The sequence below is a fragment of the Pseudophryne corroboree genome, chromosome 1 (genome assembly GCF_028390025.1).
Source record: "Pseudophryne corroboree isolate aPseCor3 chromosome 1, aPseCor3.hap2, whole genome shotgun sequence".
Lineage (NCBI taxonomy): Eukaryota > Metazoa > Chordata > Amphibia > Anura > Myobatrachidae > Pseudophryne > Pseudophryne corroboree.
Genome location: NC_086444.1, coordinates 604,161,292 through 604,184,128, shown reverse-complemented (window position 1 = coordinate 604,184,128; position 22,837 = coordinate 604,161,292). Strand labels below are relative to the sequence as shown.

Below are 22,837 nucleotides of genomic sequence, written 5' to 3'. Positions count from 1 at the left end.
GTGTCTATGGGAGAGGAGAGTGGGGAGAAACAGTTGGTGGGCTGCCTAAAGAGGGAGTGCGTCAAAAGTGCGAGGAGGAGAGAATGGGGAGAAGGCTCCTCTCCCTTTGACAACCATGCAGGAACCCTTCACATCTTGTAACAGTGCTTCGTTGGGGTAGTCTCTGGTGGACTACTGAGGGAAGGGAGAACTGGGGAGGGAAATGCGGGAAACCTTTTTCAGTATCATCAGCAGTCCGGACATGGCCACAGCTCACTGCCTGCAGGAAGAGTCTACGTGGGCGGAGCTGCTGTTTGCTGCGACCGAGCACTGGCCACTGGAGTCGGGAGACCAACAGCTTTCTTTAAAGAATGTTAAAGATAAAAAAATTAAATGAATACAGATGCAGGATCACCTGGAAAAAAAAAACACGCATAAGGGCACTATAAAAAAAATGGCCAGGGTATAGGTAAGAAGCCTGAGCTGCCCATAATGTTAACTTCTTAGTGCCCATGGTGTTTCAGTGTCCCCATGGCTGAAAGTGAAAAGTATTGTTATAAAGTGGTGTAAAGCAAAAACAAAGCATAACCATTCACAGCGTGTTCCAAATCTGTGCCAGAAACATGATAGAGTCAAAATAAATATCAAATACTGCTTACATAGGACAAAATTGTCTGAAAGCATAAAAAGAAGAACTCTACCACCACAAGTATATCCCAGATATGAAAGTATCTTGATGGCTATAATGTGTAGCTGGACATACCTTACAGTATTTGCTGAGCAGGCTATCTAGAGTTTCTGGCTGGCTCTGTTTGCCAATGTTAGGTTTATACAGATTAAACGACTTTCCATGTCTATGCTCAGCCAAAACCGCAGAGTACATGTCACCTCGGACCTGGGGATGAAACGAACATGAAAAACGTGCCAAAATAGTACACAAAATGAATGCAAGTCAAACTCGCAAAATGTATAAACCTCCTCACACCTTATAAGACAGATAGAAGCCTTCATTTGGAGCTTGGAGTTGCCGAGAATTTTCCAGAGCTTTCTCCCAACTCATACCACGGTCCACACTGATCTGTCAAAGGAAATTTAAAAAATGAAAGTTTCAGAGGGGTACATTACATAGTCTATGAATATATTTCACATGGTAAACATTGCTGCGAAAGTATTACCTTGTAGAATACAACTTGTCCATCCTGAGGATGCCCAGGTGTCATAAAAATTTCTTTACTTTCCTGATAGATCTCATCCACTCCAGGAGCCAGATCTGATGAAATTAAGAGTTTAATGCAGTCATTTCAATTACACCATAAAGCAAATTAACATTGATCGGTTCCAAGCTAAAACATCAAATGTACATATTGGCCACACATGCCTTACCTAAAATTCCCATGTCATATTTGCCATCCTTCTTGTCCTTCTCAATGAGATAGTCAAAAGTGTCGGAGAAAAACTGAAACAGGCTGTTTTGTTTGTGGACTTCCAGGCCAAGCATTCGGTTCAGAAACTTTGTCACAGAACACTCTGACAGGAGAGAGGAAAAATGAATAAGAGGCAGTATTTAAGAAAGTGATAGAAGGGGCTAAAACTTGCAAAGGGCCTCATGCAATGATATTCCTAAAAAACTGACTGCATTCTCACGAGTACTGTCCTAAACACAAAATGGCTTGCAGTGCTGTGTGTAGCCAAAAGGTACACTTCACAATCATATGGCAAATATGGAAGATTGTGCCTGAGAGAGGAATTGGCTTTCATCATTGTTTTCATACCTTTATCAACAACAACGTTGTACTTTGTCTCTCTACAGCAAATTCCCACTGAGAGTAGACCTTGCTTAATATCTAAGGAGAGAGGAGAAGAAAGTGAAAATCAGGTCAGGCATGTATGACTAAGAAAACAGAAGCATAACATTTTTCCATGTAGCTATATTATAAACTGATTTCCGTTTACTCTGAAAAGGTGTCTGGTTGTGTTGTGTAACATCATACCTCCCAAATGTCCCGATTTTCACGGGACAGTTCCACTTTTTGGGCACTGTCCCGCCCTCGGGCAGCAGTGTCCCACGGTGGGGGCACAGTTGGAAGTCCCCCAGTAACTCGCTTTGAATAGATGCTGTGCGCATATTCATGGGAGACAGAGCCTGGGGCATAGGCAGCAGTTCACAGAGCACTGGGCATTCTCCCACAGTAAAGAAAATGGGTATTTTCGCAAAACCATGCCCCTTTTTGGGGCGCGCGTGGTGAAGATGTGTGCAGGAGTCCCGCGGTGATGATACCGAATGTTGGGAGGCATGTAACATATTTACAACACCAGATTTGTAGCAAGTAGTTTGTGCAGCAGGTTAAACCCCATACTGTCCAACAGGGACAGGAACCTAAAATGTTAAATACACAGGGGCCACTTTTAGTCTTTTAACCTGCCTGGTACACATAAGGGAGAAATGCAGACTTACAATTTATACCCATCAACAGACCAGATATGGGTGGGAACAGTACCAAATTCCAGCATCCGAAAGAATGTGGTCTAGCCAGAAACTGGCTTGGTTTCTTTGGATTGGAGGTTGACCTAAATTGTTAGCAAGTATGCAAGGTAAATGTTTGAAAATGGATATCTCCTCTAAGTATTATTTGTATTTTATTTATTTCTTAACAGTTACTTATATATAGTGATGAGCGGGTTCGGTTCCTCGGAAACCGAACCCCCCCGAACTTCACCCATTTTACACGGGTCCGAGGCATACTCGGATTCTCCCGTATGGCTCGGTTAACCCGCAGATGCAAGCCCGACCACTGTGCGAGCACATCCAGTTGAAAAGGACGTGAGTGAAATCTTCCGAACTGAAGCGCTTCGATAAGCCGCCACCATTGTTCCTAAGAGGCGAATGGACAAATGTACCGAGACTGTGCGTGGCTTGAGCACTAATTGTACTAGATGGCGAATAATCTGTACTTTCTGTTGTGGTAGGTAAATTCTTTGATTTACCGTATCGAGAATCATACCTAGGAATTGAAGGCGTTGAGACGGAATGAGATGTGATTTTTTGAAGTTGACAATCCAACCGTGGTGAACTAGTACATTGTACGTTAGTAGCGCATGTTGGAGAAGCATCTGTTGAGACGGGGCTTTGATGAGCAGATCGTCTAAATACGGAACTATTGTCACTCCCAGGGATCCGAGATGAGCTATCATCACAGACATCACTTTGGTGAATACCCGAGGCGCTGACGATAGGCCAAACGGTAGAGCCTGAAACTGGTAATGGTTTTGGCGTATTGCAAACCCGCAAGAACCTCTGATGAGGCTGCCAAATCGGAATGTGTAAGTACGCATCCTTGAGATCTAGCGCAATCATGAATTCCTTTGGCTCTAAACTTGCAATCACTGAGCGCAGAGATTCCATCCTAAATCTGTAGTAAGTTACGTACCGATTGAGACCCTTTAAGTTAAATATTGGCCTGACTGAGCCATCCGGCTTCGGTACCACAAACAGACTGGAATAATAACCCTGACCCTGTTGGTGTACAGGAACCGGAATCAAAACTGCTGAATCCAGTAGGGACTGAATGGCAATTTGCAGAACCGCCCTCTTGTCGTCCGACAGAGGCAGTCCTGTCTTGAAAAACCGCAGTGGCGGAAGACAGTCGAACTCTATTTTGTAACCTCTTAACACTAAATTGCGGATCCACCCATCCGCGAATGTCTGGAACCACGCCAAATGGAACGTCTGAAGGCGTGCTCCCACAATCGGAGAACGGAGATGGGCAGGTAGCCCGTCATGCCACTGGCTTGTCGGTGACCTTAGCGTCCTGACGACTTGTGTTGGTTTGTTGGAAACCACGTCCACGACCCCGTCTACCAGGCGTGGCTGTTCCTCTGCCAGGTCCGCGAAAGGACTGAGGTCTAAAGGATTTGAACGTAGGTCCAGAGTACCTCCGTCTTGGTACCGGTGGAGGCAATGGTAAGAAAACCGACTTTCCTCCCGTGGCCTCAGAAATCCATGTGTCCAATTCAGGACCAAACAACTTCTTGCCACCGTAAGGTAACGCCTCTATACCTCTTTTGACCTCTGCCTCCGCTTGCCAAGAACGCAGCCAGAGTGCTCGTCGTGCCGTAACTAGCGACGATGAAAGGCGAGAAGTGAGCTGACAGACGTCAGTAGAAGCTGTGCAGAGATACTCCGCAGCCTCACACATTTGATCAGCAAGAAGTATAAGGTGTTCGTCATGGAGGGCAGACTTGAGTTCTGTTATCCATACTATGAGCGCCTTAGTGACCCAGATGCCAACCAAGCCAGGTCTCAGCAGCACTCCTGCTGCTACATACATGGACTTTAGCATAGTTTCTATTTTGCGATCTGAAGGGTCTTTAAGCGTAGTAGCAGCTGGCACTGGTATGGTTAATTTCTTTGTAAGCTTCGACACTGATGAATCAACTATTGGTGGATTCTCCCATGTACATGTCACAGAGTCTGGAAACGGGTAACTAGACTTAAATCTGCGAGGTATAGAAAACCGTTTATCTGGAGTCTCTCGTGTTTCTACTAACATCTTATTAAGAGACTCCGAAACAGGAAAACACATTGGAGTTCTCTGTCGTTTAGTAAATACGACCTGATCATTTGTCAGAGGCTGCTCAGTTTCTGTAAACTTCAGAGACTGACGCACCGCTCTGATGAGATTATCAATGCCTGAGCTGTTAAAATCCTCACTATCTGACTCCACTTCGCCCTCCTCACCCTCATCTTGTGCCGTGAGGTCTGGCATGGAATCGTCAGAATGCAACATAGCAGAAACGGGTAAATCATAAGACATATGAAATTTATCCCGTCTACCCAAAATGGATTGGACCTTTCGCAAGGCGGAGACGCCTCCGGTAGTTCTGGCGGTCTCACCCTAGACTCAGATCTTGCCTCTTCCCGCTCCTGTCGAGCGGCGGTCAATTCTGATTGCAACCCAGCCAGTACATTGGCTAGCATTTCCCATGGAGGGTCCGGGGAGGAAATTGGCTTTAAAACCGGAGCAGAAATTGTATTCGGAACCGAATCCACAAAACATACTGGACATGTGGTAAAACCATCCGGTAACACACTGCTACAGACTTTACAGTGATGCTTTTTAATTTTTGCTGGTGCCTTACTCATTATGGAGACAGACAATACAATACACAAACAAACAGACACTTGCACGACTCAGTAAAATAGTACGAAGGTGTCTCTATATATATATCTGGCCAAGTGCAGTACACGTGGCCAGTACTATGAAATGTGATCCCAAATTCCCACTAACACCCCTGCGCCTCCGGTGGAGTAGAGATGTAGTACTGGAACGTTTTGGAATCACAGCAGGAAGACACAGGAAGCATGGTTAAAATGGCCCCCATGCTTAAAATCATAGCCACAGTACAGGTTACAAGCTGATAAACTGACATATAACCCTGTATGAAAAACCCTGTGTACTCATCCCTGCAGCCTAGCATACTGCTGTTGCTGCAGTTTATCCCCCCTCATGCCGCTGATTGTATGCAGTCTGTATTGCCCCCCCCCCTGTATGCTCCGTTGCGGATGCAGTGCGGGGCGGGCAGCGTGTGGGGCCGCCAGCGGGACGCGCTGGAATAGTACAGCGGGGAGCGCGTCCTGAAGCGCTCTGAGAAGCGGCTGGAGCAGAGGTGGGGGCCGGAGCAGCGGCGGCGGGCGGGCGGACTTAGAGGGATCCCTCATCAGTGTTAACAAAACTTTTGTCCCCACACAGCGGGGCGGCAGCGTGAGCTGACCGCCCCAAGCAACATACCTTGACTCCTGCTGCTGTGGTGAGGCTCCGACGGGGCTTCTCTGCAAGCGCCGGCCAGCCTGTGTGCAGGAGGTCTGTATGGCTGTGAGGGTGCTCATTTATTGAGGACCGACATGCCAAAGCTGCTAGTAGCAGCTTGCACTATCCCTGACCCTGCCTTTTGGAAGGGGGAAAAAGATGTGTATGAAAAAAGAAAAAATATTAACTAAAAAAAATAAAAATATTCAAAAGAATTGTGGACCAAGCAACAGACCTGTTGCTACTTCGAGCACAGAAAAAACACCGAGGTACTCTGGGATATGGAGGGGTGGAGTGTTCTAACTTTAAATATTCGGTGCCCTGTTTCCTACGGAAGCCGTCCATATCCCAAGAGTACTCCAGTGACCCCTAGTGGATGAAAAAGAAATAAGATTTTAAACCTACCGGTAAATCTATTTCTCCTAGTCCGTAAAGGATGCTGGGGACTCCGTAAGGACCATGGGGTATAGACGGGCTCCGCAGGAGATAGGGCACCTAAAAAGAACTTTGACTATGGGTGTGCACTGGCTCCTCCCTCTATGCCCCTCCTCCAGACCTCAGTTAGAGAACTGTGCCCAGAGGAGATGGACAATACAAGGCAGGATTAAGCAATCCAAGGCAAAATTCATACCAGCCCACACCAATCATACCATGTAACATACATAACCAGTTAACAGTATGAACAAAAACAACAGTAACGGTCCAAGACCGATGTCAACTGTAACATAACCCTTATGTAAGCAACAACTATATACAAGTCTTGCAGAGTTTTCGCACTGGGACGGGCGCCCAGCATCCTCTACGGACTAGGAGAAATAGATTTACCGGTAGGTTTAAAATCTTATTTTCTCTTACGTCCTAGAGGATGCTGGGGACTCCGTAAGGACCATGGGGTTTATACCAAAGCATCCAATCGGGCGGGAGAGTGCGGATGGCTCTGCAGCACCGACTGAGCAAACGCTAGGTCCTCATCAGCTAGGGTATCAAACTTGTAGAATTTAGCAAAAGTGTTTGACTCCGACCACGTCGCCGCTCGGCAAAGTTGTAAAGCCGAGACGCCTCGGGCAGCCGCCCAAGAAGAGCCCACCTTCCTAGTGGAATGGGCCTTAACCGAATTTGGTACCGGCAATCCAGCCGTAGAGTGAGCCTGCTGAATCGTATTACAGATCCAGCGAGCAATAGTCTGCTTTGAAGCAGGGGCGCCAATCTTATTGGCCGCATACAGGACAAACAGAGCCTCTGTTTTCCTAATTTTAGCCGTCCTGGCTACATAAATTTTTAAGGCCCTGACTACGTCCAGGGATCTGGAATCCTCCAGGTCACTAGTAGCCACAGGCACCACAATAGGTTGATTCATATGGAACGACGAAACCACTTTAGGCAAAAATTGCGGACGTGTCCTCAATTCAGCTCGATCCACATGAAAAATCAAGTAGGGGCTCTTGTGTGATAGAGCCGCCAATTCTGACACTCGCCTTGCTGATGCTAAGGCCAACAACATTACCACCTTCCAGGTAAGAAATTTCAACTCAACCTTGTTAAGCGGTTCAAACCAGTGTTATTTTAGGAACTGCAACACCACGTTCAAGTCCCATGGTGCCACTGGAGGCACAAAAGGGGGCTGTATGTGCAGCACTCCCTTTACAAACGTCTGGACTTCTGGAAGAGAAGCCAATTCCTTCTGAAAGAAAATCGAGAGGGCCGAAATCTGTACCTTAACCGAGCCTAATTTCAGGCCCATATCCACTCCTGTCTGTAGGAAGTGGAGAAGACGACCCAAATGAAAATCTTCCGTAGGTGCATTCTTGGTCTCACACCAAGACACATACTTTCGCCAGATACGGTGATAATGTTTTATCGTCACCTCCTTCCTAGCCTTTATTAAAGTAGAGATGACCTCTTCCAGAATCCCCTTTTTTGCTAGGATTCGGCGTTCAACCGCCATGCCGTCAAACGTAACCGCGGTAAGTCTTGAAATACACAGGGCCCCTGCTGCAACAGGTCTTCCCTCAGAGGAAGAGGCCAGGGGTCTCCTGTGAGCATCTCTTGTAGATTCGAGTACCAAGCCCTTCGAGGCCAGTCTGGGACAACGAGTATCGTCTGTACTCTTCTTCGTCTTATGATCCTCAACACTTTCGTGATGAGAGGAAGAGGAGGGAACACGTAGACCGAGTCGAACACCCACGGTGTTACCGGTGCGTCTACTGCTACTGCCCGAGGGTCCCGAGAACTGGCGCAATACCTCCGAAGTTTTTTGTTGAGGCGTGACGCCATCATGTCTATTTGAGGAGTTCCCCAAAGACGTGTTACGTCTGCAAAGACTTCTTGATAAAGTCTCAACTCTCCTGGATGGAGATCGTGTCTGCTGAGGAAGTCTGCTTCCCAGTTGTCCACTCCCGGAATGAAGACAGCCGACAGAGCGCTTACATGATTTTTCGCCCAGCGAAGGATCCTTGTGGCTTCCGCCATCGCGACTCTGCTTCTTGTCCCGCCTTGGCGGTTCACATGGGCCACTGCTGTGACATTGTCTGATTGAATCAGAACCGGAAGGTTTCGAAGTAAACTCTCCGCTTGTCGAGTTGTAAATGGCCCTGAGTTCCAACACATTGATGTGTAGACAGGACTCCTGGTCTGACCAAAGACCCTGAAAAGTCCTTTCCCTGTGTGACCGCTCCCCATCCTCGGAGGCTCGCGTCCGTGGTAACCAGGATCCAGTCCTGAATCCCGAACCTGCGACCCTCCAGCAGGTGAGCACTTTGCAACCACCACAGGAGGGACACTCTGGTTCCTGGGGACAGAGTTATTTTCCGATGTAAATGCAGATGGGACCCGGACCACTTGTCCAGAAGGTCCCATTGAAAAGTCCTTGCATGGAACCGTCCGAAGGGAATGGTTTCGTAGGCCGCCACCATTTTCCCCAGAACTCGAGTGCATTGGTGAACTGACACCCTTTTCGGTTTTAACAGGTCTCTGACCATGTTCTGGATGTCTTGGGCTTTCTCTATTGGGAGGAAGACCTTCATTTGTTCCGTATCCAGTATCATACCTAGGAACGATAGTCGAGTTGTCGGAATCAACTGTGACTTCGGTAGATTTAGAATCCAACCGTGTTGCTGGAGCACTCTCAGAGAGAGCGCCATACTGCTCAGCAATTTCTCTCTTGATCTCGCTTTTATCAGGAGATCGTCCAAGTATGGGATAATTGTGACACCATGCTTGCGCAGGACCACCATCATTTCCGCCATTATCTTGGTGAAAATCCTCGGGGCCGTGGAAAGTCCAAACGGCAACGTCTGAAATTGGTAATGACAATCCTGTACAGCGAATCTCAGGTATTCCTGATGGGGGGCATATATGGGGACATGAAGGTACGCATCCTTTATGTCCAGAGACACCATAAACTCCCCCTCCTCCATGTTGGCTATTATCGCCCTGAGTGATTCCATTTTGAATTTGAATCTTTTTATGTACAGGTTTAGGGATTTCAGATTCAAAATCGGTCTGACCGAACCGTCCGGTTTCGGGACCACAAATAGGGTTGAGTAGTAACCTCTTCCCTGCTGGTGCAGGGGAACCTTGATTATCACTTGCTGTATACACAGCGTTTGAATTGCAGCTAACACTACATCCCTGTCCGATGTGGAAGCTGGTAGGGCCGATTTGAAAAATCGGCGCGGGGGCACCTCCTCGAATTCCAATTTGTAACCCTGGGAAACTATTTCCAACACCCAGGGATTCAGGTCCGAACTGACCCAGGCCTGACTGAAAAGTCGAAGACGTGCCCCCACCGGTGCGGACACCCTCAGGGGAGCCTCAGCGTCATGCTGTGGGTTTTGGAGCAGCCGGGGAGGACTTTTGTTCCTGGGCACCTGCCGAAGCAGGTGCTCTCTTGCCTCTGCCCTTACCTCTGGCGAGGAAAGAGGATCCCCGACCTCTTTTGGACTTGTGCGACCGAAAGGACTGCATCTGATATGGTGTTACTTTCTTTTGCTGTTAGGGAATATATGGTAAAAAATTTGATGTACCTGCTGTAGCTGTGGAAACCAGGTCCGTCAGCCCACCCCCAAACAATACATCCCCCTTATAGGGTAGTACTTCCATATGTTTCTTGGAATCCGCATCACACGTCCATTGGCGAGTCCATAAGGATCTTCTCGCTGAGATAGACATGGCATTGGCCCTAGAAGCTAGCAATCCAATGTCCCTTTGAGCATCCCTCATAAATAAGACTGCGTCTTTTATATGGGCTAGAGTTAGGAATATAGTATCCTTATCCATAGTATCAAAATTGATCTGTCAGCTCATCTGTCCAAGCTGCAATTGCGCTACACACCCATGCCGACGCAATCGTCGGTCTTATCACAGCACTCGTATGAGAATAAATACCCTTTAAGGTAGTTTCTTGCCTGCGATCTGCTGGGTCTTTAAGGGCCGCTGTGTCAGGAGACTGTAGCGCCACTTTCTTGGATAAGCGCATCAGGGCCTTGTCCACAGTGGGGGGTAATTCCCAAATCTCCCTGTCCTGCTTAGGGAAAGGGTATGCCATAAAAATTATTTTGGGGATCTGCGGTCTCTTATCCGGAGTCTCCCAAGCTTTTCCAAAGAACTCATTTAATTCATGAGATGTGGGAAAAATAAGATTTTACTTACCGATAAATCTATTTCTCGTAGTCCGTAGTGGATGCTGGGACTCCGTAAGGACCATGGGGATATAGCGGCTCCGCAGGAGACAGGGCACAACAATAAAAGCTTTAGGATCAGGTGGTGTGCACTGGCTCCTCCCCCTATGACCCTCCTCCAAGCCTCAGTTAGGATACTGTGCCCGGACGAGCGTGCATAATAAGGAAGGATATTGAATCCCGGGTAAGACTCATACCAGCCACACCAATCACACCGTACTACCTGTGATCTGAACCCAGTTAACAGTATGATAACAACGAAGGAGCCTCTGAAAAGACGGCTCACAACAAGAATAACCCGATTTTTGTAACAATAACTATGTACAAGTATTGCAGACAATCCGCACTTGGGATGGGCGCCCAGCATCCACTACGGACTACGAGAAATAGATTTATCGGTAAGTAAAATCTTATTTTCTCTGACGTCCTAGTGGATGCTGGGACTCCGTAAGGACCATGGGGATTATACCAAAGCTCCCAAACGGGCGGGAGAGTGCGGATGACCCTGCAGCACCGAATGAGAGAACTCCAGGTCCTCCTCAGCCAGGGTATCAAATTTGTAGAATTTAGCAAACGTGTTTGCCCCTGACCAAGTAACTGCTCGGCAAAGTTGTAAAGCCGAGACCCCTCGGGCAGTCGCCCAAGATGAGCCCACCTTCCTTTTGGAATGGGCTTTTACAGATTTTGGCTGTGGCAGGCCTGCCACAGAATGTGTAAACTGTATTGTATTACAAATCCAGCGAGCAATCGTCTGCTTAGAAGCAGGAGCACCCATCTTGTTGGGTGCATACAGGCTAAACAGCGAGTCAGATTTTCTGACTCCAGCCGTCCTGGAAACATATTTTTCAGGGCCCTGACAACGTCAAGTAACTTGGAGTCCTCCAAGTCCCTAGTACCCGCAGGTACCACAATAGGTTGGTTCATGTGAAAAACAGAAAACACCTTAAGGAGAAATTGAGGACGAGTCCTCAATTCTGCCCTGTCAGAATGAAAAATTAAGTAAGGGCTTTATATATGATAAAGCCGCCAATTCTGACACACGCCTGGCTGAAGCCAGGGCTAATAGCATCGTCACCTTCCATGTGAGATATTTTAAGTCCACAGTGGTGAGTGGTTCAAACCAATGTGACTTTAGGAAACTCAAAACAACATTGAGATCCCAAGGTGCCACTGGGGCACAAAAGGAGGCTGTATATGCAGTACCCCTTTTACAAACATCTGAACGTCAGGCACTAAAGCCAGTTCTTTCTGGAAGAAATTCGACAGGGCCGAAATTTGAACCTTAATGGACCCTAATTTTAGGCCCATAGACAGTCCTGTTTTCAGGAAATGTAGGAAACGACCCAGTTGGAATTCCTCTGTAGGGGCCTTCTTGGCCTCACACCACGCAACATATCTTCACCAAATGCGGTGAAAATGTTTTGCGGTTACATCCTTCCTGTCTTCGACCAGGGTAGGGATGACTTCATCTGGAATGCCCTTTCAGGATCCGGCGTTCAACCGCCATGCCGTCAAACGCGGCCGCGGTAAGTCTTGGAACAGACAAGGCCCCTGCTGGAGCAGGTCCTTTCTTAAAGGTAGAGGCCACGGGTCTTCCGTGAACATCTCTTGAAGTTTCGGGTACCAAGTCCTTCTTGGCCAATCCGGAACCACGAGTATCGTTCTTACTCATCTCCCTCTTATGATTCTCAGTACTTTTGGTATGAGAGGCATAGGAGGGAACACATACTCTGACTGGTACACCCACAGTGTTACCAGAGCGTCCACCGCTATTGCCTGAGGGTCCCTTGACCTGGCGCAATATCTGTCTAGTTTTTTGTTCAGGCGGGACGCCATCATGTCCACCTTTGGTTTTTCCCAACGGTTTACAATCATGTGGAAGACTTCCCGATGAAGTCCCCACTCTCCCGGGTGGAGGTCATGCCTGCTGAGGAAGTCTGCTTCCCAGTTTTCCACTCCCGGAATGAACACTGCTGAGAGTGTTATCACATGATTTTTCGCCCAGCGAAGAATCCTTGTAGTTTCTGCCATTTCCCTCCTGCTTCTTGTGCCGCCCTGTCTGTTTACGTGGGCGACTGCCGTGATGTTGTCCCACTGGATCAATACCGGCTGACCTTGAAGCAGAGGTCTTGCTAAGCTTAGAGCATTGTAAATTGCCCTTAGCTCCAGTATATTTATGTGGAGAGAAGTCTCCAGACTTGATCACACTCTCTGGAAATTTTTTCCTTGTGTGACTGCTCCCCAGCCACTCAGGCTGGCATCCGTGGTCACCAGGACCCAGTCCTGAATGCCGAATCTGCGGCCCTTTCATAGATGAGCACTCTGCAGCCACCGCAGAAGAAACACCCTTGTCCTTGGAGACAGGGTTATCCGCTGATGCATCTGAAGATGCGATCCGGACCATTTTTCCAGCAGATCCCACGGAAAGGTTCTTGCGTGAAATCTACCGAATGGGATCGCTTTGTAAGAAACCACCATTTTTCACAGGATCCTTGTGCAATGATGCACTGATACTTTTCCTGGTTTTAGGAGGTTCCTGACTAGCTCGGATAACTCCCTGGCTTTCTTCTCCGGGAGAAAACATCCTTTTCTGGACTGTGTCCAGAATCATCCCTAGGAACAGTAGACGTGTCGTCGGAAAAAACTGCGATTTTGGAATATTTAGAATCCACTCGTGCTGTCGTAGAACTACTTAAGATAGTGCTACTCCGACCTCCAACTGTTCTCTGGACCTTGCCCTTATCAGGAAAGCGTCCATATTTCTTTTAAGAAGAATCATCATTTCGGCCATTACCTTGGTAAAGACCCGGGGTGCCGTGGACAATCCAAACGGCAGCGTCTGAACTGATAGTGACAGTTCTGTACCACGAACCTGAGGTACCCTTGGTGAGAAGGCAAATTTGGACATGTAGGTAAGCGTCCCTGATATCCAGTGACACCATATCGTCCCCTTCTTCCTGGTTCGCTATCACTACTCTGAGTGACTCCATCTTGATTTGAACGCTTGTATGTAAGTGTTCAAATATTTCAGATCTCACCGAGCCGTCTGGCTTCAGTACCACAATATAGTGTGGAATAATACCCCTTCCCTTGTTGTAGAAGGGGTACTTTGATTATCACCTGCTGGGAATACAGCCTGTGAATTTTTCCCAATACTGCCTCCCTGTCGGAGGGAGACGTTGGTAAAGCAGACTTCAGGAACTTGTGAGGGAGAGACGTCTCGAATTTCCAATGTACACCTGGGATACTACGTGTAGGATCCAGGAGTCCACTTGTGAGTGAGCCCCCTGCGTGCTGAAACTCTTGAGATGACCCCCTACCGCACCTGAGTCCGCTTGTACGGCCCCAGCGTCATGCTGCGGACTTGGCAGAAGCTGTGGAGGGCTTCTGTTCCTGGGAATGGGCTGCCTGCTGCAGTCTTCTTCCCTTTCCTCTACCCCTGGGCAGATATGACTGGCCCTTTTGCCCGCCTGCCCTTATGGGGACGAAAGGACTGAGACTGAAAAGACTGTGTCCTTTTCTGCTGAGATGTGACTTGGGGTAACAAAAGGTGGATTTTTCAGCTGTTGCCATGGCCACCAGGTCCGATGGACCGCCCCTTTATACGGCAATACTTCCATGTGCCGTCTGGAATCTGCATCACCTGACCACTGTCGTGTCTTCGTCTGGCAGATATGGACATCACATTTACTCTTGATGCCAGAATGCAAATATCCCTCTGCGCATCTCGCATATATAGAAATGCATCTATAGTCAATAAAATCTTGTCCCTGTCAAGGGTATCAATATTTTCAGTCAGGAAATCCGACCAAGCCCCCTCAGCGCTGCACATCCAGGCTGAGGCGATTGCTGGTCGTAGTATAACACCAGTATGTGTGTATATACTTTTAGGATATTTTTCAGCTTCCTATCAGCTGGCTCCTTGAGGGCTGCCGTATCTGGAGACGGTAACGCCACTTGTTTTTATAAGCGTGTGAGCGCCTTATCCACCCTAAGGTGTGTTTCCCAACTCGCCCTAACTTCTGGCGGGAAAAGGTATACCGCCAATAATTTTCTATCGGAGGAAACCCACGTATCATCACACACTTCATTTAATTTATCTGATTCAGGAAAAACTACAAGTAGTTTATTCACACCCTACATAATACCCTTATTTGTGGTACTTCTAGTATCAGAAATATGTAACACCTCCTTCATTGCCCTTAACATGAAACGTGTGGCCCTAAAGGAAAATACGTTTGTTTCTTCACCGTCGACACTGGAGTCAGTGTCCGTGTCTGTGTCGACCGACTGAGGTAAATGGGCATTTTTACAAGCCCCTGACGGTGTCTGAGACGCCTGGACAGGTACTAATTTGTTTGCCGGCCGTCTCATGTCGTCAACCGACCTTGCAGCGTGTTGACATTATCACGTAATTCCTAAATAAGCCATCCATTCCAGTGTCGACTCCCTAGAGAGTGACATCACCAATACAGGCAATTTGCTCCGCCTCCTCACCAACATCGTCCTCCTACATGTCGACACACACGTACCGACACACATCACACACACAGGGAATGCTCTGATAGAGGACAGGACCCCACTAGCCCTTTGGGGAGACAGAGGGAGAGTTTGCCAGCACACACCAAAAACGCTATAATTATACAGGGACAACCCCTTATACAAGTGTTTTCCCTTATAGCATTTTTATATATGTAATCATATCGCCAAATAAGTGCCCCCCCTCTCTGTTTTAACCCTGTTTCTGTAGTGCAGTGCAGGGGAGAGCCTGGGAGCCTTCCTCACAGCAGAGCTGAGCAGGAAAATGGCGCCGTGTGCTGAGGAGAATAGGCCCCGCCCCCTTTTCGGCGGGCTCTTCTCCCGGAGTTTGTGACATCTGGCAGGGGTTAAATACATCCATATAGCCTCAAGGGCTATATGTGATGTATTTTAGCCATAAAAAGGTATTATACATTGCTGCCCAGGGCGCCCCCCCCAGCGCCCTGCACCCTCAGTGACAGTTGGTGACTGTTGGTGAAGTGTGCTGACAACAATGGCGCACAGCTGCAGTGCTGTGCGCTACCTTATGAAGACTGAAAGTCTTCTGCCGCCTGTTTCTGGACCTCTTCAACTTCGGCATCTGCAAGGGGGGTCGGCGGCACGGCTCCGGGACCGGACTCCATGGCTGGGCCTGTGTTCGATCCCTCTGGAGCTAATGGTGTCCAGTAGCCTAAGAAGCAAATCCATCCTGCACGCAGGTGAGTTTACTTCTCTCCCCTAAGTCCCTCGTAGCAGTGAGCCTGTTGCCAGCAGGACTCACTGAAAATAAAAAACCTAACTTAAACTTTTATTCTAAGCAGCTCAGGAGAGCCACCTAGATTGCACCCTTCTCGTCGGGCACAAAAATCTAACTGAGGCTTGGAGGAGGGTCATAGGGGGAGGAGCCAGTGCACACTAGAGATGAGCGCCTGAAATTTTTCGGGTTTTGTGTTTTGGTTTTGGGTTCGGTTCCGCGGCCGTGTTTTGGGTTCGAACGCGTTTTGGCAAAACCTCACCGAATTATTTTTGTCGGATTCGGGTGTGTTTTGGATTCGGGTGTTTTTTTCCAAAAACACTAAAAAACAGCTTAAATCATAGAATTTGGGGGTCATTTTGATCCCAAAGTATTATTAACCTCAAAAACCATAATTTACACTCATTTTCAGTCTATTCTGAATACCTCACACCTCACAATATTATTTTTAGTCCTAAAATTTGCACCGAGGTCGCTGTGTGAGTAAGATAAGCGACCCTAGTGGCCGACACAAACACCGGGCCCATCTAGGAGTGGCACTGCAGTGTCACGCAGGATGTCCCTTCCAAAAAACCCTCCCCAAACAGCACATGACGCAAAGAAAAAAAGAGGCGCAATGAGGTCGCTGTGTGAGTAAGATAAGCGACCCTAGTGGCCGACACAAACACCGGGCCCATCTAGGAGTGGCACTGCAGTGTCACGCAGGATGTCCCTTCCAAAAAACCCTCCCCAAACAGCACATGACGCAAAGAAAAAAAGAGGCGCAATGAGGTAGCTGTGTGAGTAAGATAAGCGACCCTAGTGGCCGACACAAACACCGGGCCCATCTAGGAGTGGCACTGCAGTGTCACGCAGGATGTCCCTTCCAAAAAACCCTCCCCAATCAGCACATGATGCAAAGAAAAAGAAAAGAAAAAAGAGGTGCAAGATGGAATTATCCTTGGGCCCTCCCACCCACCCTTATGTTGTATAAACAAAACAGGACATGCACACTTTAACCAACCCATCATTTCAGTGACAGGGTCTGCCACACGACTGTGACTGATATGACGGGTTGGTTTGGACCCCCCCCAAAAAAGAAGCAATTAATCTCTCCTTGCACAAACTGGCTCTACAGAGGCAAGATGTCCACCTCATCTTCACCCTCCGATATATCACCGTGTACATCCCCCTCCTCACAGATTATCAATTCGTCCCCACTGGAATCCACCATCTCAGCTCCCTGTGTACTTTGTGGAGGCAATTGCTGCTGGTCAATGTCTCCGCGGAGGAATTGATTATAATTCATTTTAATGAACATCATCTTCTCCACATTTTCTGGATGTAACCTCGTACGCCGATTGCTGACAAGGTGAGCGGCGGCACTAAACACTCTTTCGGAGTACACACTTGTGGGAGGGCAACTTAGGTAGAATAAAGCCAGTTTGTGCAAGGGCCTCCAAATTGCCTCTTTTTCCTGCCAGTATAAGTACGGACTGTGTGACGTGCCTACTTGGATGCGGTCACTCATATAATCCTCCACCATTCTATCAATGTTGAGAGAATCATATGCAGTGACAGTAGACGACATGTCCGTAATCGTTGTCAGGTCCTTCAGTCCGGACCAGATGTCAGCATCAGCAGTCGCTCCAGACTGCCCTGCATCACCGCCAGCGGGTGGGCTCGGAATTCTGAGCCTTTTCCTCGCACCCCCAGTTGCGGGAGAATGTGAAGGAGGAGATGTTGACAGGTCGCGTTCCGCTTGACTTGACAATTTTGTCACCAGCAGGTCTTTCAACCCCAGCAGACCTGTGTCTGCCGGAAAGAGAGATCCAAGGTAGGCTTTAAATCTAGGATCGAGCACGGTGGCCAAAATGTAGTGCTCTGATTTCAACAGATTGACCACCCGTGAATCCTTGTTAAGCGAATTAAGGGCTGCATCCACAAGTCCCACATGCCTAGCGGAATCGCTCCCTTTTAGCTCCTTCTTCAATGCCTCCAGCTTCTTCTGCAAAAGCCTGATGAGGGGAATGACCTGACTCAGGCTGGCAGTGTCTGAACTGACTTCACGTGTGGCAAGTTCAAAGGGCATCAGAACCTTGCACAACGTTGAAATCATTCTCCACTGCACTTGAGACAGGTGCATTCCATCTCCTATATCGTGCTCAATTGTATAGGCTTGAATGGCCTTTTGCTGCTCCTCCAACCTCTGAAGCATATAGAGGGTTGAATTCCACCTCGTTACCACTTCTTGCTTCAGATGATGGCAGGGCAGGTTCAGTAGTTTTTGGTGGTGCTCCAGTCTTCTGTACGTGGTGCCTGTACGCCGAAAGTGTCCCGCAATTTTTCTGGCCACCGACAGCATCTCTTGCACGCCCCTGTCGTTTTTAAAAAAATTCTGCACCACCAAATTCAAGGTATGTGCAAAACATGGGACGTGCTGGAATTTGCCCATATTTAATGCACACACAATATTGCTGGCGTTGTCCGATGCCACAAATCCACAGGAGAGTCCAATTGGGGTAAGCCATTCCGCGATGATCTTCCTCAGTTGCCGTAAGAGGTTTTCAGCTGTGTGCGTATTCTGGAAAGCGGTGATACAAAGCGTAGCCTGCCTAGGAAAGAGTTGGCGTTTGCGAGATGCTGCTACTGGTGCCCCCGCTGCTGTTCTTGCGGCGGGAGTCCATACATCTACCCAGTGGGCTGTCACAGTCATATAGTCCTGACCCTGCCCTGCTCCACTTGTCCACATGTCCGTGGTTAAGTGGACATTGGGTACAACTGCATTTTTTAGGAGACTGGTGAGTCTTTTTCTGACGTCCGTGTACATTCTCGGTATCGCCTGCCTAGAGAAGTGGAACCTAGATGGTATTTGGTAACGGGGGCACACTGCCTCAATAAATTGTCTAGTTCCCTGTGAACTAACGGCGGATACCGGACGCACGTCTAACACCAACATAGTTGTCAAGGACTCAGTTATCCGCTTTGCAGTAGGATGACTGCTGTGATATTTCATCTTCCTCGCAAAGGACTGTTGAACAGTCAATTGCTTACTGGAAGTAGTACAAGTGGGCTTACGACTTCCCCTCTGGGATGACCATCGACTCCCAGCGGCAACAACAGCAGCGCCAGCAGCAGTAGGCGTTACACGCAAGGATGCATCGGAGGAATCCCAGGCAGGAGAGGACTCGTCAGACTTGCCAGTGACATGGCCTGCAGGACTATTGGCATTCCTGGGGAAGGAGGAAATTGACACTGAGGGAGTTGGTGGGGTGGTTTGCGTGAGCTTGGTTACAAGAGGAAGGGATTTACTGGTCAGTGGACTGCTTCCGCTGTCACCCAAAGTTTTTGAACTTGTCACTGACTTATTATGAATGCGCTGCAGGTGACGTATAAGGGAGGATGTTCCGAGGTGGTTAACGTCCTTACCCCTACTTATTACAGCTTGACAAAGGGAACACACGGCTTGACACCTGTTGTCCGCATTTCTGGTGAAATACCTCCACACCGAAGAGCTGATTTTTTTGGTATTTTCACCTGGCATGTCAACGGCCATATTCCTCCCACGGACAACAGGTGTCTCCCCGGGTGCCTGACTTAAACAAACCACCTCACCATCAGAATCCTCCTGGTCAATTTCCTCCCCAGCGCCAGCAACACCCATATCCTCCTCATCCTGGTGTACTTCAACACTGACATCTTCAATCTGACTATCAGGAACTGGACTGCGGGTGCTCCTTCCAGCACTTGCAGGGGGCGTGCAAATGGTGGAAGGCGCATGCTCTTCACGTCCAGTGTTGGGAAGGTCAGGCATCGCAACCGACACAATTGGACTCTCCTTGTGGATTTGGGATTTCAAAGAACGCACAGTTCTTTGCGGTGCTTTTGCCAGCTTGAGTCTTTTCAGTTTTCTAGCGAGAGGCTGAGTGCTTCCATCCTCATGTGAAGCTGAACCACTAGCCATGAACATAGGCCAGGGCCTCAGCCGTTCCTTGCCACTCCGTGTGGTAAATGGCATATTGGCAAGTTTACGCTTCTCCTCCGACAATTTTATTTTAGGTTTTGGAGTCCTTTTTTTACTGATATTTGGTGTTTTGGTTTTGACATGCTCTGTACTATGCCATTGGGCATCGGCCTTGGCAGACGACGTTGCTGGCATTTCATCGTCTCGGCCATGACTAGTGGCAGCAGCTTCAGCACGAGGTGGAAGTGGATCTTGATCTTTCCCTAATTTTGGAACCTCAACATTTTTGTTCTCCATATTTTAATAGGCACAACTAAAAAGGCACCTCAGGTAAACAATGGAGATGGATGGATTGGATACTAGTATACAATTATGGACGGGCTGCGGAGTGCCGACACAGAGGTAGCCACAGCCGTGAACTACCGCACTGTACTGTGTCTGCTGCTAATATATAGACTGGTTGATAAAGAGATAGTATACTCGTAACTAGTATGTATGTATAAAGAAAGAAAAAAAAACCACGGTTAGGTGGTATATACAATTATGGACGGGCTGCCGAGTGCCGACACAGAGGTAGCCACAGCCGTGAACTACCGCACTGTACTGTGTCTGCTGCTAATATATAGACTGGTTGATAAAGAGATAGTATACTCGTAACTAGTATGTATGTATAAAGAAAGAAAAAAAAACCACGGTTAGGTGGTATATACAATTATGGACGGGCTGCCGAGTGCCGACACAGAGGTAGCCACAGCCGTGAACTACCGCACTGTACTGTGTCTGCTGCTAATATATAGACTGGTTGATAAAGAGATAGTATACTCGTAACTAGTATGTATGTATAAAGAAAGAAAAAAAAACCACGGTTAGGTCACTGGTATATACAATTATGGACGGGCTGCCGAGTGCCGACACAGAGGTAGCCACAGCCGTGAACTACCGCACTGTACTGTGTCTGCTGCTAATATATAGACTGGTTGATTAAGAGATAGTATACTCGTAACTAGTATGTATGTATAAAGAAAGAAAAAAAAACCACGGTTAGGTCACTGGTATATACAATTATGGACGGGCTGCCGAGTGCCGACACAGAGGTAGCCACAGCCGTGAACTACCGCACTGTACTGTGTCTGCTGCTAATATATAGACTGGTTGATAAAGAGATAGTATACTCGTAACTAGTATGTATGTATAAAGAAAGAAAAAAAAACCACGGTTAGGTCACTGGTATATACAATTATGGACGGGCTGCCGAGTGCCGACACAGAGGTAGCCACAGCCGTGAACTACCGCACTGTACTGTGTCTGCTGCTAATATATAGACTGGTTGATAAAGAGATAGTATACTCGTAACTAGTATGTATGTATAAAGAAAGAAAAAAAAACCACGGTTAGGTGGTATATACAATTATGGACGGGCTGCCGAGTGCCGACACAGAGGTAGCCACAGCCGTGAACTACCGCACTGTACTGTGTCTGCTGCTAATATATAGACTGGTTGATAAAGAGATAGTATACTCGTAACTAGTATGTATGTATAAAGAAAGAAAAAAAAACCACGGTTAGGTGGTATATACAATTATGGACGGGCTGCCGAGTGCCGACACAGAGGTAGCCACAGCCGTGAACTACCGCACTGTACTGTGTCTGCTGCTAATATATAGACTGGTTGATAAAGAGATAGTATACTCGTAACTAGTATGTATGTATAAAGAAAGAAAAAAAAACCACGGTTAGGTGGTATATACAATTATGGACGGGCTGCCGAGTGCCGACACAGAGGTAGCCACAGCCGTGAACTACCGCACTGTACTGTGTCTGCTGCTAATATATAGACTGGTTGATAAAGAGATAGTATACTCGTAACTAGTATGTATGTATAAAGAAAGAAAAAAAAACCACGGTTAGGTCACTGGTATATACAATTATGGACGGGCTGCCGAGTGCCGACACAGAGGTAGCCACAGCCGTGAACTACCGCACTGTACTGTGTCTGCTGCTAATATATAGACTGGTTGATAAAGAGATAGTATACTCGTAACTAGTATGTATGTATAAAGAAAGAAAAAAAAACCACGGTTAGGTCACTGGTATATACAATTATGGACGGGCTGCCGAGTGCCGACACAGAGGTAGCCACAGCCGTGAACTACCGCACTGTACTGTGTCTGCTGCTAATATAGACTGGTTGATAAAGAGATAGTATACTACTAATATTATATACTGGTGGTCAGGTCACTGGTCACTAGTCACACTGGCAGTGGCACTCCTGCAGCAAAAGTGTGCACTGTTTAATTTTAATATAATATTATGTACTCCTGGCTCCTGCTATAACCTATAACTGGCACTGCAGTAGTGCTCCCCAGTCTCCCCCACAATTATAAGCTGTGTGAGCTGAGCAGTCAGACAGATATATAATATATATAGATGATGCAGCACACTGGCCTGAGCCTGAGCAGTGCACACAGATATGGTATGTATGTGACTGAGTCACTGTGTGCTGTGTATCGCTTTTTTCAGGCAGAGAACGGATTATAAATAAAAGTGGTGGTCACTGGTCACTATCAGCAAAACTCTGCACTGTACACTACTGAGTACTCCTAATGCTCCCCAAAATTAGTAAATCAAGTGTCTAAACGGAGAGGACGCCAGCCACGTCCTCTCCCTATCAATCTCAATGCACGTGTGAAAATGGCGGCGACGCGCGGCTCCTTATATAGAATCCGAGTCTCGCGATAGAATCCGAGCCTCGCGAGAATCCGACAGCGTCATGATGACGTTCGGGCGCGCTCGGGTTAACCGAGCAAGGCGGGAAGATCCGAGTCGCTCGGACTCGTGAAAAAAAACATGAAGTTCTGGCGGGTTCGGATTCAGAGAAACCGAACCCGCTCATCTCTAGTGCACACCACCTGATCCTAAAGCTTTTATTGTTGTGCCCTGTCTCCTGCGGAGCCGCTATATCCCCATGGTCCTTACGGAGTCCCAGCATCCACTAGGACGTCAGAGAAATTAATAATCTGTTTCTTTTCCTTAAACATGTGTACCCTTGTGTCGGGGACTGAGGGTTCATCCACAATATGCAACACATCCCTTATTGCCACAATCATACACTGAATAGTTTTAGTCACCCTAGGGTGCAATTTTACTTCGTCATAGT

The 22,837-nt window shown here is 47.7% G+C and overlaps 1 protein-coding gene across 4 annotated transcripts in view; it reads right to left on the bottom strand.

Annotated features, from left to right (window-relative positions):
* Positions 1-22,837, bottom strand: part of SBNO2 (strawberry notch homolog 2) — a 233,572-nt gene that overhangs the window by 28,217 nt on the left and 182,518 nt on the right. For all 4 annotated transcript variants that reach the window (XM_063914353.1, XM_063914354.1, XM_063914355.1 and 1 more), the window contains 5 exons: positions 1,752-1,823; positions 1,363-1,506; positions 1,155-1,249; positions 965-1,057; positions 743-874 (listed from right to left, as the gene is read on the bottom strand). In XM_063914353.1, coding sequence (XP_063770423.1) covers positions 743-874; positions 965-1,057; positions 1,155-1,249; positions 1,363-1,506; positions 1,752-1,823 — 536 coding nt within the window. The remainder of the gene's footprint in view (positions 1-742; positions 875-964; positions 1,058-1,154; positions 1,250-1,362; positions 1,507-1,751; positions 1,824-22,837) is intronic.